The sequence below is a fragment of the Galeopterus variegatus genome, unplaced genomic scaffold (assembly GCF_000696425.1).
Source record: "Galeopterus variegatus unplaced genomic scaffold, G_variegatus-3.0.2 Scaffold15665, whole genome shotgun sequence".
NCBI lineage: Eukaryota > Metazoa > Chordata > Mammalia > Dermoptera > Cynocephalidae > Galeopterus > Galeopterus variegatus.
The window spans coordinates 1-12,395 of NW_007741776.1; the positions used below are offsets into that span (position 1 = coordinate 1).

The following is a 12,395-nucleotide window of genomic DNA, read 5'->3' on the forward strand; positions in this document are numbered from 1 at the left end:
CACAGGGTGTGTGGTTTCTGCGGAGCCTCCGCCTCCCCTGCCGGACATCTCCCCACTCTATTTGCATTGAGCTGGGCGTGGAGCCGGGTGGCAGTGGTGAAGCCTATCTGCCAGATCATGCGACGGCGGCCCTGCAGGGCATGTGGTCTCCATGGAGCTTCTGCCTCCCCCGCTGGTCGTCTCCCCAGTCCATATGCACTTGATGTTATGTTTTTATAGTTTTAATCAGTTGATTTGTGGGAGAGAGTGATGCTAGGGACCGTCTATTCTGCCATCTTGACCGGAAGTCCTAACAAGAACTCTTAAACACAGGTCTCAAATAACTTTAAGATCAATGGATGGAATAAAGGTTTTCCAGAACTCTAATAAGAAATCTGATGGGTTTATAAAACTGCTGATTAAAATAAAGCAAAGCGAAAATTAATTACAATGAAGTTAAATATCTGTGCACTGAGCTGGGCGTGGAGCCGGGTGGCAGTGGTGAAGCCTATCTGCCGGATCATGCGACGGCGGCCCTGCAGGGCATGTGGTCTCCGTGGAGCTTCTGCCTCCCCCGCTGGTCGTCTCCCCAGTCCATATGCACTTGATGTTATGTTTTTATAGTTTAAATCAGTTGATTTGTGGGAGAGAGTGATGCTAGGGACCGTCTATTCTGCCATCTTGACCCGAAGTCCTAACAAGAACTCTTAAACACCGGTCTCAAATAACTTTAAGATCAATGGATGGAATAAAGGTTTTCCAGAACTCTAATAAGAAATCTGATGGGGTTATAAAACTGCTGATTAAAATAAAGCAAAGCGAAAATTAATTACAATGAAGTTAAATATCTGATAAAGAGAATGATTTGTAACTGTCACTCTTGGTTCTTTACTTAAATGTTTTGTTTTCCAGATTTAAGGAGAACTTCTTTCTTATACTTTGTGTAACTTACAGCAATTTGGTAAAATGTACTTTTAGGAAAAAGAAGCATTTGCTTTCTCCTATTTCATTGCTCCAAAATTTGAAAACTATTTGTGAGTATCCTTCTGATTTTTATGGTGATACGGTTGTTTGCATAAGTGCAATAAGAATTTGCTCTCTCTGTATATAACAGGATACAATTGGAAAGGTTGATTATAAAATAGCATATCTCTTCTAACTTCCTGACCTCACTTTGTGTTGCCCTAATTTGGCCTAACTGCTGTTTCACCTTCCCCCCAACATGGGGCATGTCTACCTGGGAATGAGTCTTTCCAGCACTGAGGCATCCATACAAAGATAAGTGAAAGCTTTTCAATCAGGAAATTGATCTTCAATGCTTCCATGAGGAATGCTTTGATCGACAAGGGGGAAATGATATCTTGTCTACACAAGCAGTTCTCTAAAGTTTCATAAACTTGAAGGAGGAGCCTCATGAGTTGGATGAGACATCCTGTTCCTAAACAAAGGATTCATGTAAGTTCTTAAAATTCTTGACATACCAATTAATGTATAGCTTGCTAACTCTGAGTAAGCCACCTGTTGTCAATCAACTGTTAAGACAATAGATAAACAAATGCCCCTGATCCCCCATGCCACTCCAGCTGGGTACCAAACGCTATGTCCTCCATCACGTCAAATAGTTCCATTCTACATTAAGCCCTACTATGCCCCAAAACAGCTCGAAGCAGTAAGATGAGTTGGGGCCCATTCCCCACTGACAGAAATAGAAGGAACTACTGACAGTGAGGAAGTTGTTGGAAGTGAGCAGGACTGATGCCATGTTGGGACCTTATACCACCTGGGCTGCAAGGCGGGGGCAAGGGACAGGGATTTTAAAAAGGACAGTATTTCTTTCTCTCCACTCTTTCTTATCTTGCTTGCTAAATTGTTCTCCAGTTAATCAGTGCTTTCAAAGCTAACAGTTCTTTGAGACTTGTATAGTTTTGAGAAGTGATCTAGGCCAAATGACTGGAAGCTGACTCTGGGCACCAGCCAAGTCAAACAGAGCTCTGTGAAGTGAAACTCTGCAAGACTGCAGAAAAGATGATTCTACACTGGAACAAACCAATATCTTGCAGGGTCCTGAGATAATAGTGAAGATGAGAACAGAAACCAGAGGCGGCCTTGGCAAGACCTTGTACCTGACTCACAGACACGGACCCCTCATACCACACGTCTCCTTCTCCCCTGCTCTTCTCCTCCCCCGTTCGATTCCCTCAACCCCTCCTTTAAAAACCCGCAGTAGGGCCGGCCCGGTGGCGCACTTGCTAGAGTGTGGCGGCGCTCCTGCCAAGGGTTCGGATCCCATATAGAGACCGGTCCACTCACTGGTTGAGCGCGGTGCGGACGCGACACCGAGGGTTGCGATCCTGTTGCCGGTCGCGGTACAGGCGCGACACTGAGAGTTGCGATCCCGTTACCGGTCACGAAAAAAAGACAAAAAGGAAAAAAAAAAAAAGAAAAAACCCACAGTAAATCTAAGTCTTGGAGACGGTACAGCCTACCATCTCCTTCAGCTGAATACATCTGCTTTTCTAACACCAACCATTTGACTTCTGAGCCTTTTTTTCCTTCTGAAGCAGGTAGGAGCCATACCTCAGTTTGGTACCAGCTTTATTTCTGAAACACTGCTCAGTTCTCTGACAAAATAACTTGGGTAATGTGTCACAACATTTCTGCTGGGGAAAAAAAATGGAAAAAACCTTCTGTCATTAAAGATTAATTGCTTTGTTTGCTGCCTCAAAGTGAGAGCACTGACCTAGTTTCTCCTTGGTCTAATCAGTTACCTAATTAGGGTAAAAAGCAAGAGAGTTAAAAATAATTTCATATGCATTCTGGGTGACAGGTCCTAGTTAAATTGGAAGAAGAATGCTGTTTCAGGGCATAGTAGGGCTTAATCCTTAATCTAGAAGTCTAGACTAAAAAGGGTAAATTAACACCTTACTAAAAGAGACTGAAAAAGCAATCCTGTCTTATCCCAATTTAAACACTGTGTGGCACTGGTGTTTTGCGACAATGTGAAAACAGCTCTTTTTTTCTTCAGATTGTATTTCTCATTACAGACACTGAAACTGCATATTGCACTACTGAGAGACTATTTAATAATTTACTAAGTACTATTACAGCAAGATATCTGAACTGGTAGATGAGCAGGTGAAATTCAACTCATTAATTCGAAAAGGATGTACGCAGTAATATAAATAAAAATAAGATGTAAATACCAATTTAAAACTACCAAAAAGAAAGCTTACGGGGAAAAAAAACATGCTAACTCAAAATAAAATTACAGGCACCAGTGACACTGACAAGCAACCAGACAGCCTGGCTGAGGTGATTCAGGTTTCACTCCTGGCTCTGCTCTAGGTGTGTTGCCTCTGACAAGTCACCGAACCCCTGAGTATCAGCATTTCTCATCTGCAGGGTAGAAGAGGCCAGACTGTCAATTCGGCCCCCGCAATACTCTAATAATTTCTAAAGGTCAGGGACCACATGGACACTTGTATTAAAGCAACAGAAATAAAACTGAGATTTTATAATGTCCAATAATTAACATTTGTTACCTACATTCTTACTCTCAAGAACTACATTCAGAAGCCACAAACTACCCTCAACTTTCTATTTTAAAAATTTCAACGTTTTTAGAAATACATAGAAATCCTGCTTCAACCTGCGGCTTCCCACTGAGAATAGCGCTTCCCCACAGATCTCAGATCTGAAGCTGCTCGTTCTCTCACACCCTAAGAGACCTCCGGGGCCTCAAGGACGGCAGTGTCCCCCATGTCTAGTGCTGCTTCCAGCTTCTACCCTCTCCTTGTTGTCATCTATGAACTCTGGTCACAACCCCAGTCACTAAAGACATACCACCTGACTCCCTCCCAGACCTGCCTTCAATGTGGATGACTTCACCACCCACAGGCTAGCCTTTCAGTTTCTTGGCTTCCTCGTCTCCAGGCTAATTCAGGCTCGCTGCAGGGCCCAACTTGGGACCACATCACCTAGATATGTTCTACCCCTGAAATTTTAAATTCAAATATTCTACTTCTTTTTTTTTTCCTTTTTGTCTTTTTACTGACCGGTAACGGGATCACAACCCTCGGTGTCGCACCCGTACCGGGGACTGGCAACGGGATCACAACCCTCGGTGTTGCGTCCACACCGCGCTCAGCCAGTGAGCAGGAACCGGTCTCCACATGGGATCCGAACCCTCGGCGGGAGCGCCACCGGGCCGGCCCCAAATATTCTACTTCTGACCACAATCTCCTTTCCATCTGCCTGTCTCATTTCCTCTCACTGCACCTGTCTGCTAATCTGAGTCCTGAGGCCTCTTAACTGTCTGCTCTCTCCCCCCACAGCCTCTCTTATCTTCACTTCTTCCCCACCCAGCATAGATGTTACCTTGCCAACATCCTCCTCTCCCTTGTCCCACTGACCTTCCATTGAATTTCTCTGGCAACCTTGGGTGAATCCAACTGTTTTCTCCTCCTCTTACAACCAGCCTGGGCTGCAGAATACTGGAGAAAAATCGCACAAGGTCTCATGGCCTCAACCTCAACTGGCCCCAATCTGGCTTCCCTAAACAAGCACTTTCTCCTATTCTCCACAACAGCTCAAACTTCCAATCCACCCCATCATAATCACTTTCAGATGACTTTGCCTCCTGTATTAGTTCGTTTCTGTTGCTTATAGCAGAATACCTGAAACTGGGTAATTTATAAAGAAATGAAATTTATTTCTTTCAGTTTTTAGAGGCTGAGAAGTCCAGGGAATGAAGTCCTAGCGAGGGCCTTCTACAGTAATGCAGGGTATCACATGGCAAACGGGCTAAGCAAGAGAGCTAACCTCTTCGCTTGCTCTCTTTTTAAAACCATCAGAACCACACCCATAACCACCCTCTAAACACTACATTGTAATGTAGATTAAGTTTCCAATATATGAACATTTGGGGGAAACATATATTTAATCCATAGCACCCCCAACCTCAAAGAAAACAAATGTTTTCAGATGAGAATTCCCTCGATTTGCTCCAGTAAAATGTACAAATTTAACAGCATCTGCCACAGTTTTCTTTCTGTCCTGTTACAATGGAAGAGGGATCCTTCCTCTTGTCTAAGAGGAGTATATCCATTAGGGCTGTAGAAGCACCTTCCCAAGGGCTCCTACCCTATCAAGTGTTCCCTCTCTTTCTTATACTTTCAAGCTGCTGCTCTATTGGCTCCTTGCCAGTTGCATTAAAAAAAACTATATTCAAACTTCTCCCATTTGCAAACAAAACCATACCCTTTTCTCTCCTCACTGTCAGGTCTGAGAATAGTGGTCTATTTCCACAATTTCAACTTCCAGACCTTTCATTCACCTGTCAAAGTCCTTGGCTCCTCATCATGTGCCTCCTACTACTCCCAGCTAATCCAATGCACAAAATAAAGTTCAAATCACAGAGTACTCCTACCAGTGTCCCTAGTGCCGGGAGGGCGTTCATGACGAAGGAAGAAACGAACTTCATTCCTCTGACTTCCAAATCGCTGAAGAACATCAAACATTCGCTCATTATCAGCAACTGGACGTTCTAAAAGAAATGAGTAGAAATCACATTATCTCCAGGTAAAAAAAACGATGGACATACCATTTACCATCTGTCCTTCATGCAAATTATGCACTACGGATGTAGAAAATATTCATCTTAGGTCATTTTTTTTTTTCATTAAAAGAACTCTTAGAAAGTGAAGTACCACAAATTTGCCACACATACAATCAGTGTTAACCAAGGAGGAGTGTTAGAAAGAGGAATAGATCTAGGTCAGCTGTCAGAAGCTCAAGCGTCTAATTCATTGGGATCCTTGCTAGCCACAGGCATGCCATTTAACTTCAGTGGGTTCCAAAAGTTTCTGTAATCTATTAGATCAGATGGTTCCTTCTAACACTAGTTTTCTGTGATTCTCTAAATATACAAAAAAAAAAAATTAAAAAACAACTTTCTAGATAGCCTTATTTTTTATTAGTTTTTAATATAGGCTATTTTTTAAATTATAATTTTACCAAAAAAATGTTTAAGAAAATCAGACTTATCCATTTCCAAATAAAAAGCTACTTACTGCAGTGAAAATGTATCTATCTGGCCCCTCTTCCAACAAGACTACTAGTTGTCAGAACTTTTCTGGGCACAAAAAGAAAGGTACAGATAAATACCCCAGTAAAAATGGGAGCTTCAGGAAAAATAATGTATCTCAAGCTCTCCTCAAAAAATCTTCCAATCTCGGGCCGGCCCAGTGGCGTACTGTTACAGTGCGGCGCTCCTGCCGAGGGTTCAGATCCCACGTACAGACCAGCCGCTCACTGGCTGAGCGAGGTGCGGGCGCACACTGTTACAGTGCGCCGCTTGGGAGCGCAGCGGCGCTCCTGCCGAGGGTTCAGATCCCACGTACAGACCGGCCGCTCACTGGCTGAGCGAGGTGCAGGCGCAACACTGAGGGTTGCGATCCGTTGCCGGTCACGAGAAAAGACAAATAGGAAAAAAAAAAAATCTTTCAATCTCAAGGGATCTAGATATAAAAACCAAACATACTGTTTGAGGAGGCAACTGAATAAAATCAAAGAACCACCAGTAATGTCAATATAATTTTTAAATATAAGAATGTTGAAATAGCCTAAGAAAACTCAACACACTTATCAGTAATAGAAGACACTTTCTCAATACCCTAAATAAACAACATGGCAGATAACGGAGCAGCCAGTTCTGTGAACTGACCCTGAACTTAATGCGCTTGGTCACAACAAATAAAGTGCAGTTCTGGCTCTAGTTCCCGTAACATACCACACTGCGTTGACACAGATAATCACTTCTATAAACCATACAAACTACAACTAAGACCCCCAAAAGCAAATAATCATAGCTGAGGAGACACCCTCCAAAAGAAATTCTCAGTAGACCCTCTACCCAAAATAGACACACACACACACACAGCTATACTTAAAAGAAATGAAGTAAAATCTCCAGGTTCCAGGAGCAGAGAGAACTCAAAGGAAGTGAATTAACTTTCTAGTCCACACTGGACTGCCCCCATGGGTATGGACCTTCTTCCAAGCTCGAGGTGCAAACGACCTAATGGCCCTAGGATAGTAAAAGATCAAGCCTGAGCCTGCACAAGCTGAAACAGACACTCCAAAGGCTCCCAAAGCTCCCCACCATCACCCTACGCTCCAACCACACCTGGCTCCTCACCATGGCATTCCTGCCTGTGTGACTTTGAACATGTCATTCCCTGCACTCATCATCTTCTCTGGTGCCCTCTCCTCCTTCTGCAGATGGAGCACATCCATCTATTACTGCAGCTGTCACACTGCGTTATAAATGTCTATTGATACTTGCTTCTCCTCCTGCACCGTAAGATACCTGACGGCAGGTAATTTTCACCTCTGTATCCCTTGCAACTGAGCACAATCCCTAGCACATAACAGGCCTCCACAAAATGTTCACTAAGCAAACACATGAGTGGGTAATGAGGAAATGGAAAAGGAAAAATGAAAAGGGAAAGAAGAGGGAAAAGAAAAGAAAAGAAAAGGCAAGACAACACTTTAACACTTAGAGAATGATATAACAGGAGAATATATTTACAGCTCTGAAGAAAGGACTTTTTAAAATAACACACAAATAGGCCTGAATCCAGAACAGAGTTTTTAAGTGCCTACAAATCAAGAGGGAAAGGTAAAAGTCAAAGCAAACATGAACAAAGGACATACAGAAACAACTAAAAAATTGAAAACCCACATAGCAACTAAACAAACAGGAAACCTCACCTGTAATAAGAAAAACGCAAATTTAAACAAAAGACAAGTTTTCAGCTATAAGTTCAGCAAAAATTAAAATATTATTATAATGGTTGATGAGGAATACTTTTAGAAATAACTGGATGGAGTATGAACTGATATGACCTTTGTGGAGGGAAATCTAGCAATATACATTACATTTTTAAATGTGTGAAACTTTATGTTAATTTGTTTCTCTATAGTACCCTTTCTACTATCTATATGTATCCCAGAACATCATGTTGCATACCTTAAACATACACAATAAAAATTAACTTTTTAAAAAAATGTTTGAACCTTTAACCAAGGAATTCCACTTCTTGGCATCCACCCTAGAGAAATGTGTGCACCCTAGAGAAAAGAGGCTCCTAACAGGATTTTTTATTACTGCAGTACTTATGAAGAGTAGAATTAATTTAAATGTTCGTGAATACAGAAATTGTTAGATCGACTGCAGTTTATGCATACTATGGAAAGTTACGTAATAGTTAAAAAGAATGGTATAGATTTACACATACTAATCTTTTTTTTTTTTTCTTTCCTTTTTTGTCTTTTTTTGTGACCGGTAACGGGATCGCAACCCTCAGTGTCGTGCCCGCACCACGCTCAACCAGTGAGCGGACCAGTCTCTATATGGGATCCCAACCCTCGGCGGGAGCGCCGCCACACTCCCAAGCGCCGCACTCTACCAAGTGTGCCACCGGGCCGGCCCTACACATACTAATCTGAAAAGATCTCCAAGCTATGTTGTAAGGTAAAAGAGTAAACTTCAGGACGTTGATTTGTGTCCTACTATTTATATAAAGAAATAGAGAAACAACCCACAAAACTATTTCTGTAGTTACTTATAAATGCAGGGAAGAAGTCTGAAAAGTTATCTACTAAAATCACAAGTGATTACTTCAAGGATCAGGGGATGGGCCTAAGGGAGCAACATGCATTTTGTTTTTATTATTTTGTTTTTTACAAACAAAAACTCATTCAGGTGTTATCTGTCATTAAAATTTTTTTAATTAAAATGTTGTAAGAAAAAGTCTTTTACGCATCACCATCACATAGTGAAAGTGACTGAAGTCACATGAGCAAGATACTAGAGAGGAAAGGGAATGGGTGAAATCGAGAGTCAAGGAAGAGAGCACAGCCTCAGCAGAGAGCACTTCTTCCTCTAAGATGATGAGAAGAAAGGACAGGCAACACAGAGTATCTGAGGTACACAGGAAGGAAACTAAGCAAGTTCACAAGGGATGGTTTCCATTAACACCAAGGCCGCAGGTTCGGATCCCATACAGGGAAGGCCGTTTGCTCGCTGGGTGAGCGTGGTGCTGACAACACCAAGTCAAGGGTTAGGATCCCCTTACCGGTCATCTTTAAAAACAACAACAACAACAAAAAAAAAAAAATGGTGCTGACAACACCAAGTCAAGGGTTAGGATCCCCTTACCGGTCATCTTTAAAAACAACAACAACAACAACAACAAAAAAGCAAGGGATGGTTTCCATGATCTCAGTAAAGAATAAAGCAAGGTAATTTGCTGAATGCAAGGACATTACCAGAAGCAGCTAGAAATTTGTTTACTCATTCACAGTAAATATTTATTGAGCACCTATTAGGCACCAGGCATTCCCCATGAGCTGGGGATACAGCAATGAAAAAGATAAACAAAGTCTCTCTCTCCACACTTAAGTAGTTTAGAATCTAGTGCGTGTGTTTGGGGTCCAAAGGGATTAAAGAGGCAAGAAACTAATCAACACACAAAATCAGAGAGTGACACGCATGCCACAGAGGTACAAATCTGGATGAAATAAACAAGAACTAACTTCATGGCTACTTTTAGCAGGTGCTCAGGAAAAGCCTCTCCAAGGAGGTAACATTTTAGCTGAAATCCGATGACCAGAAGGAACCAGCAATGACAAAATCTGAAGGGAGAACAATACAGACAATGGAAATAGCTATGGCCAATGCTCTAAGGTGGGAAAGAGCTCCACACATTCAAGAAACACTTAGAAAGCTGCAGGAGGCAGCAAAGAGGAAGGCAGTACCAGATAACAGCAAAGACAGCAAGTCATGCGACTTCACAGTCTAAGACCTAAGGAATTTGGATTTTATTTCAAGTGGAAGAGAAGCCTCAAAAGAGTTTTAAACAGGAAAATGAAGTAATACAATTTACAAATTATACAATTCCATTTTAAAAGATCACGTGGGCTTCTTTATGTGAATGTTCTAATCTGCTTTCTGCATTAAGAAAAAAAAAGAGGTAATTTGGAAAGAGCACAGAACTTCTAGAACATCCACCTATAGAAAAGTCAACCAGAGATGTATAAAAGGACCTGCCTGGAAGGAAAAGAGGGCTCAGCTTAAGTTAGATGTCATGAATAGCGTGAACTCAATTAACACAGTATGTTCACTTGCTCTGGGGACATATGGCACTCCAAAGGAGAAAAAGGAAACATTGGGAGTTCACACAGGCTGTACAGGAACAAGACAGAAATGATGAAAAGTCACTCCCACATCTATAAACTCCTATGGAGCCACAAAGAAACCAGGTTGTCCCATTTCAGAGCTCCAAAGAACCATACTGAGGGCCTGATTTCAATGCTTGCCATAATGCCTATGAGTTAACCACTGCTGTCTGCCTTTACAGTTCCTCAACACTGAATAGCTTTCCCTAAAAACCTACAAAAACTTAAAGAGAGGACAAACCAATCAGGATGTCTCAAATTTCTAATAAAGTATAGCCCAAACGTACAATTAATACTTTTGAGCACCATACATTTGACCATAACACCTCAGAATCTTCTACCTGGTACATCAGCTACCTGTCCTATGATCTTTTATATTTTATACTGCGGTGTCTTCATTTTAGTGTTGAAAAACAAAACAGCAGGAAGACTTTATACTTCACAACAAAGCTAGATCGAGAACACTACCTCCTGACGGACATGCTATTCTACAGTTTCTGTGTAGAAACATGAGCGTTCACACACAGTGCCACTTTTATAAACCAAAATTAATAAAAGACAGCAGAACTTAAGCACAAGGTTAACTGGGTCTCATACCAGAGCCACACCACACTTCAGCCAAATGGCACTCGCTCTCGCCAGGTTCTTTGCACAGGTCTACCACATCTCTGCATATTGTTTCTGGAGTGACGGGAACTTCGGTGAAGTGCTCTTCATTGTTACTGAGGTACACAGTAAGAAACATCTGAAAATTAAAAGAGAAACAAAACAGTTACCAGTACCAGCTGCATTAGTAGTTTTCACCTTAGTCCTTCCTCCAAACAAAATCTCCGCTGGAAGTGCAGATGTACAACTGAACAGTCCGGCTGTCCTGAGGTTGAGGTGGGGAGGGAGCGACCTGGAGCCCAGCCAACTGGATCCCTGCCCCCTCCACAGGCAGTACCTGCAAAACCCTTGGAGACCCTGGAGCAGAGTCAAACCAGTTCACGCAAAAGTTCAAAATAAATCTTTTTCTGCCAGTTTTATTCATGTTGTTTACCAAATACTTATATAGTTCTTACTATGCACCAGACCCATACTACAAATAAATCCTCATATCAACCCTGTAAGGGTTGACTAGAGGATTTCATACATATATACTGATTTACACACAGCCTCTTTTTGGAAGGATACGTAAGAACATAACATGCTGCTTCTAAAGGGGGGAGGGATGAGAAATAGAGCTTGGGGGGAAATCTAACCTTTATACCATGTGCATAAATTACCTATTCAAAAACTTGTACCTTTAAACCTAAAATGTTTTAACCAAATTAAATACCTACTTTAAAGTATAAGATTTCCTTAACGAGGTGTAAGTAGAAATGATTAGCTATTATGCTAAAACTTACCTGATCTTGCATGTAAGCATTCAGGCCAATAGAAGATTTAAATTTAAAACTCATTAACAATTTTTCTCCTGGTAAAAATAGACACTGTATCTTAAAAACATTGCTACTAAAGAATTCAAGTTTTCACACCTATTAAATTCCCAACATTGAAGAAACTAAGTGAAACAGCAAACACGTTTTTGATGGGGATGCAAACTAGTAAACCCCTACAAGTATATTCATTCAATTCAGTTCCAAGCAAATCAGCAAGTATCAGGATTTTTTAAATAATAATAATTTGAAAGAGTTATCCCACTACGATAATTTATGCTGTGAAAATAGTTCTAATCAAAGAAAGAGAATGCAAAGTCTATAGAACATAAACTTGATGGACCAGTATACAGTCTTTCAAAGTAATTAATGAGTGTGCTGAACACAGGGAAGCCTGGATTTTAAGACTACAAAAAAGGCAGAATAAGTAGACTGCACTATGATCACACTGACACATAGTCTTTCAAAGTAATTAATGAGTGTGCTGAACACAGGGAAGTCTGGATTTTAAGACTACAAAAAAGGCAGAATAAGTAGACTGCACTATGATCACACTGACACAGAATATCACACAGCAGTCACAGAGCCTGCTAACAGTCATACAAACTCCCCCTTCCCTCCGCTGCATTAGGCTGTTCTTGTGAAAAGTCGGCACCTGATTAGAGATGAAGATGAAAACTGGCTAAGACATCAGACTGGGTAACTCAAGATTTGGTCAGAATAAGAGGAGTAATGCAGAAAAGAAAAAGGAGGCCC

At 41.4% G+C, this 12,395-nt stretch overlaps 1 protein-coding gene across 1 annotated transcript; it reads right to left on the bottom strand.

Annotated features, from left to right (window-relative positions):
• Nucleotides 1-5,407: 5,407 nt before the first annotated feature.
• On the bottom strand, nt 5,408-11,621 carry LOC103582311 (apoptosis-stimulating of p53 protein 2-like; the record flags this gene model as incomplete). The annotated part of the gene is made up of 3 exons (XM_008563947.1): nt 11,610-11,621; nt 10,819-10,966; nt 5,408-5,524 (listed from the first exon to the last, which is right to left on the bottom strand). Coding segments are annotated over exons 1-3 (277 nt in total), but the record flags the coding sequence as incomplete, so codon positions are not given.
• Nucleotides 11,622-12,395: the final 774 nt, after the last annotated feature.